Source organism: Dasypus novemcinctus, chromosome 16 (genome assembly GCF_030445035.2).
Source record: "Dasypus novemcinctus isolate mDasNov1 chromosome 16, mDasNov1.1.hap2, whole genome shotgun sequence".
Taxonomy (NCBI): Eukaryota; Metazoa; Chordata; class Mammalia; order Cingulata; family Dasypodidae; genus Dasypus; species Dasypus novemcinctus.
In genome coordinates this window covers 18,246,587-18,266,087 of record NC_080688.1, presented here as the reverse complement: position 1 = coordinate 18,266,087, position 19,501 = coordinate 18,246,587, and the positions used below count along the sequence as shown (strand labels likewise).

General features: G+C 36.8%; 1 protein-coding gene across 8 annotated transcripts in view; it reads right to left on the bottom strand.

Annotated features, from left to right (window-relative positions):
• Positions 1–2,437: 2,437 nt before the first annotated feature.
• PTPN2 (protein tyrosine phosphatase non-receptor type 2) overlaps positions 2,438–19,501 on the bottom strand; it is an 84,234-nt gene continuing 67,170 nt past the window's right edge. For 6 of the 8 annotated variants that reach the window (XM_004470003.5, XM_004470006.5, XM_058277270.2 and 3 more), the window contains 2 exons: positions 14,971–15,152; positions 8,271–10,015 (listed from right to left, as the gene is read on the bottom strand). In XM_004470003.5, coding sequence (XP_004470060.1) covers positions 9,808–10,015; positions 14,971–15,152 — 390 coding nt within the window. In that variant the 3' untranslated portion in view covers positions 8,271–9,807. Of the gene's footprint in view, positions 2,802–8,270; positions 10,016–14,970; positions 15,153–19,501 lie in introns of those variants that run through there. The other 2 variants (XM_004470004.5, XM_058277271.2) reach the window with 2 other exon arrangements.

The following is a 19,501-nucleotide window of genomic DNA, read 5'->3' as shown; positions in this document are numbered from 1 at the left end:
TCCACAATAATATAGTGTTGGTGAAGGGGTGTTGTATGGGAATTCCACATGTGCATGATTGTTTTGCAAGTTCACAACCTCTCTAGTAAAAATATATTTAATAAAAATAGAATAGACACCTACGGCCATTCTACTCTACAACAGAATACATTCTCCTCCAATGCACATGGAACATTCTACCAAACATTTAAAGAAGAATTAATTCCGACTCTTTGGAATTCCTTAAAAAAAGATGGAAGATTCCTAAAATTATTCTGAAACCTATACTATCCCAGGACTATAATAATACCCCAATACCCAAACCAGACAGACATCATGTAAGAAAACTATTGACTAATCTCTCATGAATATGGACACAAAAATTGTAAAAAAAAAAAAAACACAAAAAAAACTAGCAAACCAAATCCAGCAAAACAGAAAATGTTTTTTCACTTATTACCTCAAGCCATATACAAAAATTAACTCAAAATGGATCAAAGTCCTAAATGTAAGAGCTAAAACTATAAAACTCTTAGAACAGGGGGGCAAATCTTCATGACCATGGATTTGGCAAAGGATTCTTAGAAATGACACCAAAAGTACAAGCAACAAAAGAAAATATTTCTCAATTGGATTTCATCAAAATTAAAAACTTGGGTGCTTCAAAGGACATCATAAAAAAAAAATGCGAGAAAGTATATGCAAATCAAGTACCTGATAAGGCACCTGTAGCTATAATAAAGAAATCTTACAATCAATAAAAAGACAACTCAGTTTAAAAATGGGCAAAGGATCTGAACAGGTATTTCTCCAAAGATAAGCAAATGGCCAATAAACACAGGAAAAGTTGCTTGAAAATATTAATCATCAGGGAAATGCAAATCAATAGCACAAAGAGAGCATTTCACATTCACTAGGAAGGGTAGAATCAAAGTCAGAGAGTATCAAATGACGACAAGGATGAGGAGAAACTGGAACCCTTCAACACAGCTGGTGGGGATGTAAAATGGTCCAGTCACTTTGGGAAAGTCTGGCTGTTCCTCCTAGTTATACACCCAAGAAAAATGAAACATGCATTCATACAGTACATGAATGTTCATAGCAGCACTATTTCTAACAGTCAAAAAGTGGAAACAACCCAAACGTCCATCAACAGACAAATGGATAAACAAAATGTACATACAATGGCCATGATTTGGCCATAAGATGGATTGAAGTTCTGATACAAGCTTCACTATGGCTGATCCCTGAAAACACTGTGTAAGTGAAAGTCACAAAAGACCACATACTATATGATTCTACTCATATGTAGGTCCATAACAGGGGCATGCATTAGAGTTGACTAGTGGTTATCAGGGAGAGGAGAAAAAGGAGATGACAGCTAAGACATGGAATTTCTTCTTGAGATGAACATGTTCTAAAGTAACAGTGGTCGATCACTGTACACATATGTGAAAAAACTAAAAACCACCGAACTGTACACGCTAAATGGGAAAACTGTATGGTATGTACATTATATCTCATTAAAGCTACTGAAGTGAGGAAATGTCAAATTAGTGTAAAGAACATTCAAGAAATGTTGTTGACTACAATGGAGAGATTATCTTGTTGTCCTACTTTGTGGTATATTAAAACTTTTCCTGTGTCCTTTAGGAAGGATTTAGCATGGAGTAATAAAATTTACTTGCACTTAAAATAGACAAAACAAACATTGCAGATAAGACAAGAAAGGAATATAAGGCAAGGAAAGTCTTCACTAGAACTTTTTTAAGATGAAAAAGAGATCTTGGGATTCTATATTGCAAAAGGTCTAGTAGCTGAAATTTTATCAAAATTGTTCCAGTGGGACATGAACATTATTTAAACATAGATTTATGAGTGGTTTAGTAAAAATTTCAGTTGGTAAAATAAAAAAGTTATGAGTTACTGCACTCTTTAAGGTGATGTCAGTGCAGAGGTTTAAGTGTCTCTGGACAACAAAAGTATCAGCAACTATCTGACAACTGGTTGGATATATTCCCCAAACCTATCACTTGGCTGGGAACCTGGAAAGTAAAGACATCAAAAGCCTCACTGGGAAGGAACCTTTGGTCTCTTTATAATAGGGCATGTTTGGGGAAAATACAACATCCAACACAACAGTCTGATTTAAAAAACAACCAACCAAAAACACGGCATTTAATTGCTGTACTTATTTGAAATTAATTTTGACCTTATGGTAGTATCATTATCCATATTATTGTTTTTCCAATTGGCAAAAGGACCATTATAACTTCCCTGTGTTGCTGTCACCTACCCTTTATTTGTATGACAAAAAGACTAATTACTTAAAAAGCAAGTGCCAACCTTTGAACCAATTTCAATGCCAACTGCTAATTATAAAAACTTGAGATTAAACCCACAGAAAAATATTTGAAGCAGAGCTGCCCTAAGACAATGCATACAAACCAACACAGTCTATTTAATAAAAATATTTAATGCTGCCAAAAAGTATAAAAATACAGTGGGAATGGCAGTACAATACAAAGCAGTCTTTCCTAATTTATGTCTTTTACATCTCTCTACATTTCATACACGCAGTAGAAAACGCTTGACAATACGTCCAATCAGGGGGTCTGCACAGTCTTCTGCTGGTGCTCTTCTTTCCCTGGTGTAAGGTTTACTTTGTAAACAGACAATTGTGAGGCAAGCTACGGGTTTATCAAGCCTCACTTTAGTTTCCGGAGTGGGCTTCAGGTCTTGCTTTGCACATCAATGGTTCAAAATTTATAGCTGCAGAATATTCTCAAGTCATGAATATTTAGGTGTCTGTCAATCTTGGCCTAAAACATAAAATAAGAAGTCATCTATTCAATTCATATTTACCAAACACACAGACATACAAAGATACACACAAACATAAAAAGACTAACACTGAACTGAAAAGGCAACCAAAAATCCTTCCCATGTATCACATTCAACCACTAAGTACTGCACTGTGGTCTGTGGTGAAACGGCGTAAAGGCTCAGTGTCCCGGCAGAGCTGGTGGTGTGAGGCAGACTTCTTCAAGAATTATTATGCATTATCCCTTATTCCTCTTAACATCAAGAAATGAGCCCTATGTGAGAAACTGGCAGACAGACAGGTTTAAAAAAAATGTACCCACAACAATTTTGCAAGATTACATGGTATGTGCTACACTTACCCATACTTTGGAATTGAATGCAAAAGTCTACTCCAATTTGGGCCTCCACTGTACAATACAGCTAAAAATTATTATAAACATAGTGTTTGAAAATAAAGTTGGTTTACATTTAAAAAGATCAGACTGTTAGCAGCATACTTTTTAATCCTGAAGTGTGATACTAATGATTAGATGTGACATGCTATTTGTTATTATCAATAATAAAATAATTGACAGAATTATATTTTAATGCCCACTAGTAAAAATTAATGAGAGTTTAAAAAAGCATTAGAGGGAGCAGATATAGCTCAGTGGTTGAGTGCCTGCATCCCACATATAAGGTCCCGGGTCCAATCCCCAGTACCTCCTTGAAAAAAAAAAAAGCACTAGACAGACGAAATGACTATTGTAAGAGCAGCTGAGTTTTTCATGTTATTTCAGTGTTTGCAATAATTGAACCTTTTCAGGAGATAAAGAGCACTTCTATTCATCTGCCAACTCCCCTCACTACCACTCTCTCTCACACACACCAAAATAATAAATTTCTGTCATTATTGTATCTCCACCTAGATAAACAGGAAGTATAAACCACATCATACACTTAGCCAAAAGATTTAGTCAAAAACATAAAAATCCTGAGAATAAGGTTTCTTCCTGCCTCCTTCCTCTAAGGGAATATAATTGTACCAAGCCACCCTGGTGCAAGGCTGCAAGGCAACATTCACATTAGGTATGTGTGAGCTGCAAAACTAGTGGGGATGCCTGTTTCAGGGACCTCCAGAACCCTGCACCAAAGGGGCTAGGGTAAGAAAAGGCACTGCCTGCTTGGTCTGACTGCAATAAATGTTGATCTCCAATGCATTCAGAAAAGTCTGCTCTTTAAAATAAAGAAATTTAAAGTGAACAAAATAATGGTTTGGTTAAATGTGTCGATGTTCCAGTATTTCTTTGGTTTCGTGGTTGGTCAAACTGTTTCACAGAGTTTTTTCAGGTAAAAACTTTCATTTCCCACATAAATAGATTATGTGGCAAATGAAAAATAGGTTACTTTGGATTTCAACAAGAGGACTTGTGTAATGTTTCTGCATTTAAATAAACAGAGTATATGTGACAATGGAAAAAGGATGAGCTCTGAAGGTGTCTGAGTTCTATAGACGTGTTTGATCTCAGCTCTGTCATGTCACGTAACTAGCTATGCAAGCTTGGGTGAGTTACTTATTCTACGACTTCTTATCTGAAAATAGACAACGCTATGTAGCTTAAACTGGCAGAACATACATTGCTGTACTTCCCATAATGTGTTAAAGATCTAAAGTACCAAGAATGAACCATATTTTATAACTGTAAGATGGTGTTTAAAAGAATTCACTTATTTTTTTCTATGTAAATATTACACTGGAGGGATAAAAAAATAAGACACAACTAGGGGAGAGAGAATGTAGGTCAGTGGTTAAGCACCTGCTTCCCATGTACAAGGTCCTAGGTTCAATCCCCAGTACCTCCTAAAAATAAAAGATTTTCATTAAGATAAAATTTTAAAAACATACAATTAGGAAGTTAACTGTTTTAAAATACTATATTTAAATGCAAGACTAAAAAAGGCTGATGGGCTCATTTTTTCTGCCTTTGGAAAAATTCTAACCTGTTCACTTGAACTCAATTTTTACTGTTTTATTTAATAAGGCAAAAGTAAAGTGAGTTCAAACAAATCAAATGACATTGGCCATGCTCGGTGCTTTATTTGGATAAGGCAGGTCTTCACACATTGTCAAAGAGTTCTAAAAAAGGCTGGGATGGTGCATCGACCTACAAAAAGAGCACAAAATTCTGCTTCCCAAGCCATCTCCAAAACTAAAGTAATGGAAAGTGATACTCCTCTCCCCCTAAATTCTTTAATTTCCACATTTCACTCTCAATTTTAAAACCAAAACAGAAAAGAGTTCCAAAGGCAGAATTCCCACTCGTCTCCCAAAAGACTGCCCCGGGATGGCTAGGGTTCTCTACCAGCCTGTTACCTCTAGAGCCTCTCAAGGCAAATAAACCTCCTCCAGAATTCAGTGTTTATGCTGAGAAATGCTCAGGGAGGGGGTAAACAGCACACAACACGTGACAGAAGTCGCAAGGGCAAGAGACAAGGGTGAGATTTTCAGAACCCAAAGAGCAAGAAGAGGTAACTGTCCCTCTGCAGATGCCAAGAGAAAGCACTGGGGCAAAATGGCTTGATGCTGCTCCTGGAGCAATCTGAGTGTAGGAAATATTCAGAGAAGTCCAGCTGCTAAGGGAGAAATGAGATGGCCAAACACACACCATTTTCCTAAAAATTTTTAGTTTAGAACACTGCCCTAAGAAATATAAAAAAGCTTAAATTCCCAAATCTGGATGAATTAACAAAATGGCTATTATCAGGCCAAGTGAAAGAGAATACAACCAACAATGTTCAATATCTGGACTCTGGTATTCCTTGGTAGGGCTGGGATGATGGGCGTTTACATTTCGAGTTTCTTTCCACAAATGTACCTTATCAACTATCCACAGTCCCTGCAACGAGAGAGAGTACATTCACTGTCACAGGGGCTGCTGGGGCTGCAGTTCCATAAACACTGCTTTGAAGAGAGGAATGAGGACAAATGGAATCAAATCCAAACACACACACTAGAGAAAAAGATGAATGAAATGGTTTTTACTTCGGAGTAAATTGTTCAGGGAATGAACAAGACCCGTATTTTAAGTCATGAAAAGATCATTTTATTATGTGGAGAAACGTTTAAGTTCCCATTTTTCAACATTTTATTTCTAAGGATTTTGTGCCCCTACCATCCGAGTCAGTCAAACCAAGTACCTACAAAAAGTGCTTTTTAAAGTAAAAAGACGTTATTAATTGTTGGTGTGTAACTGAGAAAGCAAATGGGCACTTCCACTATGCCTTTACTTCCAGATGGGGGTAACCCCCTCAGGTGGGGCTGGATGAAGCAGTGATCTTGGGACCCCGTCACCCTCTACCATCAGGCGATGGACCCACTAAGGCTTGCTCAGCTGACTTTCTGTGCCTATTCCACTCTCTACTTCATTGACAACCCACATGTGGGCCCACTAGGAGAAAAAATAAACCAACATTTATGGTACTCTTGAGTCCTATACTCTTGGCTGAACACAGAAAGAAATGGACTACATATATAATGACATAAGGCTTTTAATAGTCTAAATTTATTTCTAATCTCTATAAGAAGTATATTTTGAAGTTTCCCATAAGAATCAAGGCAGACTAGATTTTTAAAAAAATCAGTACATAACCTGGCTCTTTGGAATTGCAGGTACTCATTTAAATAAAGTATACAATGATCAATAAAAACATTTCTAATAGCATCCAGGTCTGATCTGTTTGTTTATATACAATCTAGTCTGAGAAATCTCTAAGGAAATATGCGTTGCAGAAGGTAGTGCGTCTTTCCTAAGTATCCTAGTATTTACACACCCGAGGCTGTCAACAGCACCATAAAGAGCTGTGGCAGTGCTAAGTGTCAGGCTGATGATGGCCCAAGGACACCACCCCCCTCATATGCTTGTGGTGAGGATTAACAGAGAGAGATGGAAGGTGCTCTTCACAGAATAAACAGCCAATAAAGGCAGTCACTGTCACACTGAACTGAAAGCAAAGAAGGGACTGAAATAAAACCTGGCCCCTGTTCCATGCTATAACAACTTTTTAAGCCAGGATATACATTTTAAAATTCACATCATAACTCTAGTTTATTTAAGACACAGGGGACCAGCACAAGAGCACATACAATTAAAGAAAAACAACCTCTTCCTCTGACATACCTGTGAAGCAGAGCTAGTTAAAAATAAGATGATTACAAGTTGTTGTTGATATTTTTACTTCCTCTTTTCTTGTTTACTCCTTGGTAGAAATATTAATTCAGAGTGAAAGGGATCAAAAACATAGAAAAGGAAAGAACAGAGTGGTAGAACACTTGGCAACAGACAAAATCTCCTTCAACACATGGTCTTTATATTTGTTCTTAAGTTCTCAATGTCCTTTTCCATGTTACCTCAATTATATTTTTACATATTATATATATGTGAGCATAAACTGGTAGGAGGGTAAGCATAAAACAATGCTTGGCCAAATGTGGAAAGGAACATGTAATCAGTTGTGTAGCCAGAGAAGATGGCATTAAACCAAAGACTGCTCTCAGCTTATTAGCAGGAAAAGGAACTATGTGAATGGAAAGTAATTAGCTGAGCAAACAGTATTTCCATGAAAACATTAAGCCTCATATTTTTTTCCTTTTTCTTTTTAACTTCCTTAACCTATTCAAAAAAGCCATACCATCTCATTAATAGTCAAACTACACAGTTGACTTTTTAAAATTTGCTAAAATTAGAAAATATCATTAAGACCCAAGGATACACATTTTAAAAAGTTGTACAACTCATCAAGTATTAGTAACTTTGTCCTCTGCTATAAACTGAGAAGGCAGGAACCTGTCTGTGTCCTTTGACAAGCACACTTCATTTAACACAGGCCAGGATGATGACAGTGACAGAGGGCATCAAAACAACATCACACACAATTAGTACGTGGCACCCACCAAAAATATTATCACTGGTGAAAACGAACACTACTTAAAGCTTCTGCTGTTCCAGTGTCCTCAGGGCTCTCAGAGGAGGGAAAATGACACTAAGCCTTGCAGAAGCCCATTAACAAGTGTTCATTACACTGAATGCGATTTAAAAAGTATGTTACAACAACCACCACCAAAGAGGACGAAAGGTGGACAAAAGGCAAAGCTGAAAGCTACAAAAGATGAATCCCAGGAAGCAGAGAGGTACCATGTTCCTATAAGTCTTTATCATTTTGTTAAAGGCAAGGCTCTCTTCCACTGGGAATTAATATGCTGTCCATATTTGACTTGAAGAGTAATGTACTGTATTTTAGCAAAAATAAACCAAGGAAACTTAGGAAGATTTTTAAACAAGTAATGACCTAAAATGTAAGGGTCTTGATGCCTGGACACAGGTCTAATGCAGACAGACAAAAAAAAAAAAAAAAAAAAAAGAAAATCCTTCTTACCTCCTCTCCATTTCAAGGTTATAAGACACAATGATATTGAATTAAACACAGGCACAGTTAAAAAAGTCTTATTTAATATGTAGTATTACCTACATCCCGTTTTAAATATTTTCAGCATAATTTGACACATTCAAGAATGCTACTTAGGTTGATTAAGAAACCTATTTACATCAATGGTTTTCAAACTTGAAAAAAAAAATTAAAACTGTTCCCTTAAAAAGAACTAAGCCTTATGCAGAACTCCTATGTGGTACACAAGTAGATAGAGCAGAGAAATTCTTTTAAAAGTAAAGGTTTGTAGCTTGGGATCCTTTCCAACATCTCTTGGTGCCCCCGTCTCCCCTTGAAATCTAATGGAACATAGTTTGAAAACCAATGAAATAATATGTACCCTCTTCTAGCAATTAAATTTACAATAACTATTTATAGTTTAAGTCAAACAAGTTAAACACTGAGATGCTGGGATCTGAAGAAAGCAAGCACTCAAATGAGTAAATTCATTAAACAGTATGTTGTGAAAAACTCATGAAGAAAGTTAAAGGGACAATGTAAAGTTTGAACATCATCATACTATTTATTGAAATAGAACTTGGAAAAAACTTTACTTCAAAACTTCAGTCTAATAAACTGAAATCATGGATAATAAAAAGCTGCTTCTTATTTTTATTTCCTAAATCATGTTTTACCCCAATTATAAATTAGGGTAATTACAGTGAAATTTTCACGAAAATAAACAGTATTAGTAATGGGCTTTTACAGAAACCAATTTCTTTACAAAGTCTTGACGAACTATTACCTGACTATCCCAGTAAAGAGAATTTTCTTTCAAAGATATTTATAGGGAAATATTTATTTTTGTTTGTTTTTTCAGTTGGGAAAACTGTAAAACATAAAAAGAAATGCAAATATATAGTAAAAACTACTTCTTCCGAGTTCTAGTTGCTCATATCAAACTGTTCTTTAGGAAAATGGAATTATCCAGTACAATTGAACCAACATACAATTTATTTTGTGGTAACAGATTTTTTCAAACTGAGTTTTTAAAAAGTACATTTAACTACAAAAGTATAGGAGTTATAAAATATATTTATCCTGAAATGGTTAAGAATATAAAACGTTGATGCCCATGCCAACAGTACATTATACATTACACACATTATTTAAAGGTCATTTTCTTTCCATTAATAACGTAGATAAAACCAAATTATTTATTGCTTATATCAAATGCATGTTAAAATCCAGATAGCCTCCCAAAACAAATCCTTGTGATAAAGGATCTTTCAATCTAGTCAGGTAAAATATTATGGTTAACACGTGTGAAAACAGTTGCAAAATGTACCAGTTTTGAACAAATATTAACGTCTTTATTTTATGAAGCCGTGTACAGTTTGGGTTTCAGAGGAGCCTGCAGTGAAGAGTCCTGAGAAGCTGGGCCCGTGCCTGGCAATATCACTTATAGGGTTGATGTCTACTCTACTGCACCGTTTCTGGGGCAGGAGGAGTTTGCTGCTAACAGACAAACCTCTGTGATTAACGCGGCACTGACAGCTACTAGTGCAGAAGCTTGCTGTGCAAAATTAACTGTTTTATTTATAGGGCATTTTGCTGAAAAAAGAGTGTCCAGCCAACAAAAGCGCCAACCAAAATGACCGACACAAACCCCATCTTAGTGAGAATAGGTTGCCAATATAACCACCTTTTTCTTTTTCGTTCAGTCTCATTAAGCCTCTGTTTCATCTGCTGCACCTTCTGAGCTGTGTTAGCTTTTCTGTCTTCTCGAGTACGTTTCCGCAGAACACTAGGAATAAACAAAAAACAATAAGAGGAGTGCACAGCAGAATCTCTTTACTCTAGTATAGGGCACATATGCTCAGATGAAACCATAAACACCACATCACTCTCATGTCATCCAAATGACAGAACAAAAAGGGGAAAAGCCTCAACTTCTAAATGGTCTATAGAGACACTCTGATAATCTGGGGGCAATTTCTGGGGCGATCCTGCATACACTGATAAAAACACTTTCTAGCAGGACCTGGAAACAGGCCAGTGCTTTGCTGATACTGAAACACGAGTGGGAGACCTTCCACAAAGGCCTCTCATGGCCACTGTGTTCCTCGCATTTTCACGACCTCTGCTGTGGCATCTCCTATTGCTCTGTTTGACCTGACATAACTCCAATTCCATTTCCCTATTCAAATAAAGACTTTTTGTTTTAATGCCAACTCTGACTCTTAAGATAGATGGTCCTGAAAATGTGGGAGGTGTGGGGAGCGGGGCATAAGGGAATCCCCTATATATCTGTAACATTTATGTAATCAAAGTAATTTTTAAAAAATAAAGTGAAAAAAAAAAAAATAGATGGTCCTAGGACTACTTAAAGAAGGATGGCCAATGACAACATTAAGTTACTCTTTTCTTTCCTTCAAGAAAATCTCACAAAATCCATCTCCTCCTTTCATTTATTACTGCTTGTATGATGGGAGAAACCTAGCTGGTTTCCCTGACTCCAAATTACTCTAAATATCTTATTGCCACAATGATTTTCTAAAGCATAGCTCTGATTATGTGCCTTGATTTAATTAACTTTTTAAAATCCAGAATTCCTTTTCAGTGCCTACTTAAAAACCAACTTTTTCCCTGATCAAAAATGTTTAACATGAATCTGTCATGGAGAAACAATAGAAAAATAGATTGTGGGTTATTCTAAAAAGGTCTACAGTCTTCAAAAATGCCTATGTCAAGCAAGATAAAAAAAAGTGGAGAGAATCTAAAGAATCATATCAACCACATACAACACATGATCCTCAAACAGATCCAAGATTGTTTTCTTTTAAAGTTATAAAGGATGGGATAAGAAAAATGTTCTACAATTAGACTATGGCCGTGTTCACAAAAACTCTCTACATATAATAAAAACCAGAATGATATCCTTTCATTGAGTGAATTTTATGATATGTAACATATCTCAATAAAGCTATTTTTTAAAAAAGCTATAAAGGGGATTTTTAAAAGGCAACTGGAGAAATGGGAATACTGACTATGTATTAGTTAATTCTACTGCATTGATGTTAAATTTCTTAAGTATACCAGAACACTTAAATACTGCTGGTAGGGATATAGAATAGTACAGATGCTTTGGAAAACATCTGGTGATTCCTCAAAATGTTAAACATAGTTATCATTATTATTACTTTGGCATTCTTCCTAAATAGCCAAAAAGTGGAAACAACCCAAAAGTGCATCAACTGATGAATGGATAAATAAAATGTGGTCAATCCATACAATGGATTATTGTTAGACAATAAAAAAGGAATGAAGTAATGACACTGCTACAAATGAATGAGGCTTGAAATCATTATGCTAAATAAAAGAAACCAGTCACACAGACCACATACTGATTTCATTTTTTACTAAAATATGCAGAAGAGATAAATCTATAATTTATCTATAGAGATAAATTTATAAATCTATAGAGATTTATAGAGATAAAGCAGCTCAGTGGCCGCTCGGCATTCAAGGCCTTGCTACACATGGTTTAATTCGTCTTTCCAATCACCTGCTATACATAACTGTTTTTGCCCAAATGGCTATTGTTCTCCAAATTTGTTCCCCACTCAATGGAAAAACTTTCCTTCTCTCTGGTCCTCTTATTTCAATCCTATTCTATCATCTCTCCTCTCATAACTTATAGCCTTTCTATTTTTCTTATCGTATGGCATTTAATTTATAGTAAATAACTTATGTGGCTATTAATTTGGATACTCATTTTATCCCACAATATATCAGTGACTTGTGGAGAATGTCTTGCATATCTCTGTATATCTTATGGGGCTTTATCCTGTCTTTTTAACTTTTCTTATATACATATAGGTATTCCTGGGCTATCGAAACTATCTGAGTATCTCCTTTAATAACTTAGGAAATTCACTATGACAAAACATGTACACACCTGCTGGTAAAAATACTTACAGTTTGTTAAAGGCCAGGCAAAAAATATATATAATATATATAAGAGTACGGAACACCTCTGCCAGGAGCCTGGGGGCACTATCAACCAGGATCCAATTTAGATAGAGTCTTTTACATAGTATTTCATTTTTAATTTTCATTGCAGTATGAAAACCAATTATAACTTGTATCTAGTATTGTACTGTCATTTACCATATAAACCCTATAATGAATTCAGAGTGTTATCTGATTATAAAGTAACTGTTTTAATGCTTTGTTATATGGGCGTTTTAAAAGTTTTTTTTTTTTTTTTTTTTGGAGAAGTTGGTTATGGTTTTTGGTTGGGTTTAGAACATTATAGTTTTTCCCATTTAAAAGAATGAAATAGAGGCTCTTGCTTAACAAAGGTGCACTATCCAATATTTTCTCAGGGACTGACTAGATGCAAACACCAAAGGATTCCAGAAGTAAGGACTATTCCAAATTTGTGCTATAATACACTCTTACTTTACTTAGTTGGCCCTAAGGAAATTATGTCTGTGTAATAAACTACCAAATGGGACCTGGTCAGGTTTTCCCACACTGACATGATTTAGGCCACAAGCTGACAAGGAGTGGAACCCGGCCCATGGAAGACCATGTGAAATTCCTCACGCTAGCACACACAGCAAGTAATGCCAATACACGGCTCAGCAGGAATGATTTACACCACATGAACACACAGATGGGTACGGGAAATGCACCCAATAATCTGTACTTCATATACATCCAAGTGCTATTCATCCCAGGTTTATGGGATACATTATAATTGAGAATACTGGCTCTCAAACTTTGACTGCCACGTACAGTGAGAGATACCTTCCCACCACAACACAGTAACCATACACAGTAAATGTGTAAATATATAGAATTTACACATAAAACATACATATATAAGAATAGGCTAAAAATACTTATAGTTACTACTTGTGAATATGCCGATGATTTCTGTTCTACTTACTTGTTTAAAAATGCTTTTTATAACCAATAAAATTAATTTCATGATTATGGAACTGTAACCTACATTTGAAAAACACTGCTTTGGAGGATACTTAATAATGAAAATGAAGAAAGGAAGTATTGTGTTCTATTCCTTTGAATAGTTTAAATTCTTTTTATGAGATTTTAATATTATGTTATAAGGATCTCTAATACAAAGCTATCTATTAGTATTAACATTTATTGGGACTGAGAAGTAATTTTTGAAAGGGTAATCTTTATTTTATGGGCTGGTTCCAGCTCCTCCTTTACTTTTCTTTAACTTCGCTCCGTCAATTAGTCCTCTCTGCTCAGAATCCTTACTTTTCTGTTGGTTCTCCCACTCCCAGCCCCTGCTCTCAAACATGCTCCAGTCTCATCTCAGAGGAAAAGAAAAAAGCGAAAGAAGAACTTAGCACAGGTGCGCACAGACCCCGCCCCCCCCCCCCCCAGCAGCCCTCTGCTCTCGCGCTATGCCTCTGAAGTGGTTTGCTCATCCCTGCACTTCCAAACATGGACAAGCAGGACGGCCTTACAACTACTCATGACCCTTTCTTCACCTGGCTAAGTTATTTTTATTTTTAATTTTTGTAGTTTCAAGTCTAAAGAATTTTCTTAAAAGTCACCAATGCCTAAAATTTCTATTCATAGGCCTCATTCTTTAGCAATTTTGGGACTGTGCTCCTGGAGTGCAAAGGACACCATTTCAGTCACCACGTCCATTAAGTCTGTTTTTAATTCCACAAATTGGACTAGCAAACAAACAAAACCCCACAGAACATTATGCTAAGATAATTCAAAACCTTATTTCTTAATTTAAATATATTATATTTGGGGTGAAAAGAGAAGAAATACTCTAAAACCACTAAAGTCATGAAAATGGAGTAACACTGCCAAGTCACAACACACTCTTCTGATATAATATATATTGACATGTATAGTAGATATTGCAACACATTTACTTTTATAAAATTTCAAGAATCCAATTTCCATATTGGGAAAATACAGAAGCGCAGCTATAAAGTATAGGAGACATCTGATTATTTTATCCGTACATTCCAAGATTTCAATGTAACAAATATGACTACAACTTAAATTTCCCACAGAAAAAGTATATTTGACAGAAAGAAAAAGAAAAGTTATATTGAGATTCAGCAGTGAGGAAGCAAAAGAGCTCATTTACTTTATAAGAGACTTGCTCTCAGGATAACAGCTTCCTAATGTGTGTGACATAATTTGAGTCTTAGAAATTATATTTTTCAAATTTAAAATTCTGAATAGTTAATATATTCATATGGATTAAAAAATCAAAAGGCATAAAAAGAAATTTTAGGGATTTTTTCTGAAAGACTTTCTTCCTCCTATAATGGAATTAAGTTTAAAATATTTAAACGAAATATTTTACACTTTTATTAAAGGTATATTATCAAATGCATTATAGCCACAGCACAACTACTATATAACTTTACAAATGGCAGGTTAAAGTATTTATACCATCTATTTTCTGTATCATTTTATACATTTTGGTACCTAATTATATTAACCTTTGCACTCAATTAGTATTGTTTCAAACCACTTTTCAACTGGTTTATAGCCATCAGTACTGGCTTCTTAACAGACTGAAAGCTTCTGAGAATGATATTCCCATATACCACTTACATACCTGTAGGCAGTAAGTAAATGAGTGGGTCTATATTATTTCACATCCACCGAATTTACTGAACCGAAAAAAAAAAGGGGGGGGGGAGTGTCCTCCTCTTTTCAAGCATATCCCAGCAGGCTCACCTCTCACTGTTTTCCTCCACAGTATCTTGCGTTTTAGAGGACAGTCCCGTACATCTGTCACTTGCCAGTTTTTCTTCTTCTAAGACTAGTCTGTTCCCATTGTATTTTTCAGTAATTATTTTGGGTGGTGAAAGATCAAAAGCAGGAGATAAGTCTTCCTTAGAAAGTTCTTTCCACTGTTTCTAGATAGGGAAAAGAAATAAAAAACAAAGGCAAATTGTAAAAATTTGGTTTTCCTTAAATAAAAGAGATTTATGAATTGAAATTTTATCTTTAACTTAGAAAATCCTGTCATGTCCACAGATAAATGAAAAATAAAAAGGCGACGACACCACAGCTGTTCTAAATATCCCTAAGTTTGGAAATTAAGAACTAATAGAGTTTAGTATTTAGGAATACAGTACATAGTTGAATACAGTAACTTTAATAAAATCTCGTGGGCTTTTCCCTATCTGAGACAGGCTATCCTGGACTCTCACTACAACATCAGGTGCAGTAAGGAGATTTTAACCCAGGACGAGAGGTGTGCACACCTGGACGGGGCCTGGCCCCTCCGTGCTCCCTGCCCGTCCAGGCTCGTGAAGGACAACTCTAGGTCGGTCGTCTCCACCTCAGGTACAGGCGGAGGCAGGCCTGGACCTCGGAGCAGAGGACACAGGGGCAGGAGTCACCAAGGTGAAGACAGAGCCCAAGCGCCTCCTCTCTGAACACGGAATGCCATCCCGTGCCTCAGGAGGCCGCCGTGCGGGCTCCCGTCAAGTGCGTGTGGAAGTACCTACACCTTGTCTCTATGTCCTACACCTTGTCTGCTATGCCACCATGCCTGGGCAGAGGCGGAGAAGAGGCGCCAAGTGCATGTGGGCCCTGGAAAACAAAAGCAGGGACCCCTGCAGGGGCCGAGGCGGCACATCGCCTTGGCATAGGGACGCCGCCGCCCACCTCCTTGCCAGTTAATGCGGTGGCAGCGACAGCCCATGGTTCTGACCACTGGGGACTGTTGTACGGGCTCAGGGCCGGGGTCCACTTAGGCTTAGCCACCTCAGAAGTGGTCTGGATCCTACTGGGGAAGCAAGAAACCTCAGACTGAATGAAAAGGGGACCCTATACTCACTGCCTGAGTATTTGAACGATTTTGAACAGAGATGTAACACTGCAACTTAAGAGTTTTCTGGCATTGACAGGACACTTGCTCCCTGGAGTTACTTATGTGCAAAACAGCACTGTTCAAAGCAATGCATATATATTTAGATTATGAACAAAACGAAACTCTGGAAAATCCATTCCATTCAGGATTTACTAGTTTCTAATCTGTCTCATAGTCATGGAAGAGGAATTTTTTTAAAGGCATTTTACCACATTCTGTTTTCACAGATATGGCTGTTTTATTAAATAAGCTGCAAAATTAATGCCACTTTGTGTTCTTAAAAGTTGATTCACGAAAGACTGGCAGAACATGAAGTCTACAACTGCTGGCTGTGGCAGAAGGTGACATTACAGTCTGGGGTGGTGTGGCTGCAGGGGCAGACCCTGCCGGGCCTGGCCTGCGAGAAAGGCTGAGAAGGACACAGACCCAAGGAGAGAAGCCGCTGGCCACAGCAGAGCACTGGACGGGCTGAACGCTCCTCAGCAAGGACTCCAAACGTGTCCAGAAGAATATATCAGTTGTTAGGAAACAGCTATAATGGAGCACAAGGAGTGAGGTTATTTTCCTTGTGGATAACTATGGTAATTTTTTCTCTTCCCTTGCACATTTTTGTTACTCAGTCTAAACAGTATGTCTGGTGGTGACAGACCCTGGGGGGAACTGCAGTAGATGAGACACTAAGTGCTTACTGCATGCCAGGCTGGGCTCCACTGCGTCACGGTGACCTTGGGAGACGGGGGCAGCACTGTAACTTGCCCCAGCATTGCAACTAATAAATAACAGGGCTGAATCGTACCCAGGGGGCTAGGATGACTACCCTATAATCCCTGACAATCATCTGCATCTCTAAAAGCTCACTGAATTCAGACACTGGATAGTTTAAGAAAGTCCCCAGGAAAAATGTTAAATTGTCTCTAGAATCTATGGTCAATTTTTGAAGTTTTCATTCTTCACTGACAGCTTGTTACAGCAACTTGGCTTTATACCAGGACAAAACTCAGCAATGTCAACAATGACACGAAGCCTAAAATCAAGTCCTACGGGACAACACTTGCAAGGATGCAACAAATTCAGAATCTGTCAACAAGAAAAGCACTAAGGGAAAAATTTACTAAGGGGGAAGAAAAAGAGTGATATTTAATGCTAGCGAATTCTTTTTTTAAAAATGACATCATTTTGCTCTGTCTTTAAGTGCAAAACCCACTCATTTTTGCATTCCAAGTATCACACAGGCAAGGAGGCATGCCAAAACCACCTGCTTCAACTTGTCCCTACTCACTGGGGATGCTGTTTTTTAGATTCCACTAAACTATAATCTCGTACAAGTTCTCATTTGGTGCCTGAAGGGCAGTTGTTTAGAGGGTGGGTCTGTAATCTTTCTTTCCATCCTGTAATCATGATGAACTGCATTCCCGTGTGCCACATGCTGCTTTTAGCATTTCTCTGTTCACTACCTATACCTTCATCCCTTTTCTCTGCCACTGAAGAAAGCTAGTCAAAGAGAAATAAAAGTGATGGAATTGAACTTGAAACCCAATGCTATTTTCAGAAATTATATCATTTACATTTAATACTATATTAGTAGCATTAAATATTACCAGTTAGGGATCCCACAACATCAGGTCTGAATTACCAACCACATGACAGGAACTGTTCCCAGAAAAAGTAACAAACTACATGCAAAAATGAAGATACCACTCATCCTGTACATCTAAAACACGACTGAGGGTGAATGCAGGTGTCTCCTTTAGGAAAACACGGAGAGGAAGAATTACATGGGTAGAGTGCTTCTGAGAAGAAAGTGCTCTAGAGACACAGAGATTCTGGAAATTTCTCCACACTGCCAACAAGCCCACACCGGGCTTCTTACAAGTATTAGTTTTTCCCAAAACACAGAGGTGGCAAAAAGATGTAGATGTACAGAGAGAAAGAAGAGCCTTTTCATAAATCAACGATCACTTCCTTGTATGTCAAATGAGAAACTTTTACAGTATACGTCTACAGTTACATTCATACAGTTGTGGGTTTCTATGCTAAAAAAGAACTTTGGGTTTTTCTGAAGTTTTATGATTTAAGATTTTAGGGAACTTTACTTCTCTTACATTTAACACTTCTGTTCTAGGCTAAGGTTCCAACATAGCACTGTCCAGTGAAATATAATGCAAACCACATACATAATTTAAAATTTTCCAGTAGCTATGTTAAAAAAAGGTGAAATAAATTTTAATAATATATTTTATTTAACTCAATATATCAAAAATCTGGGGTGAATAAGTTAAAGAGGATTTTCACTTTTGTGTGCTTTACACCTCCACATAGACTGAAATTTTTATAGCCAATTGCACTCTTTATTTTCATTAAAAAAAAAATCACAGACCAAATAAATGACTACCGCCCTGCTAAGATTATCTATGTTAAAATTATTTTGGAGTAATAAAATTGTTCTAAAAGTTTTTGTGGCGATGAATGCACAACATTGTGATTATACTAAAAGCCATCAATTATACACTTTGGATAAACTGCATGGTATGTGACTATATCTCAGTAAAAAAGGCTAAATAAATAATTGTGCAAGAATAGCCAGAAATAGCAGCTATGTACAGCAGGGGATGCATAGAGAGAATGAGAGGTGAAGAATTTTCTTGTTTATTCTTCTTATTCTTATTATTGAAATAACGAAAATGCTTTAATAATGACTAAAGTGATGAATGCACAACTTTGTCATTATACCAAATGCCTCTGATTGTATACTCTGGATGAACCGTATACTTTGTTAATATTTTTAAACAAAATTGATTTGTTTAAAAAAAAAAGAAAACCCCCAAAATGGGTAAGAATGCCTGTGTTTGAACAGCATGCTACCAATGCTAAACAGAGTTTGATGGCTACAGCACACTAGATAAACTGGGACAGAAAAAATTCCTCCTAGCTACAAACTGCACTACCATATAAAGATTCTACAAAAAAGTGCACCCATAAAGCAAGCAAATACTCTAGCACTAAAGAAACAAAGCAAAAATAAAACCTGGAGGAAAGGATGCTATCCCACAGGACAGCATATATTTCCTAAAATCACTCTCAGAGTACACCCAAGAAATCAAGGGAAGGTGCTTAAGCACACTACCAGGGCTGGGGAAGCTTGGCCTAGTCCAGCTAACTTCTTTGCAAACTCCAGATTTAAGGTGTTAAAATGCTCAAATGTACTTAAAAATGAGAACTGCTGGGTGGGTATAGGTCAGAGGTTGAGTGCCTGCTTCGCATGTACAAGATCCCGGATTCAATTCCTGATACCTCCTAAAATAAAAATTAAAAAATAAAAAAGAGAACTATTCTTAATGCTAAAATATTTGAGATTTCCTTCGGTTCTCCTAAATTACTGTTCATTGC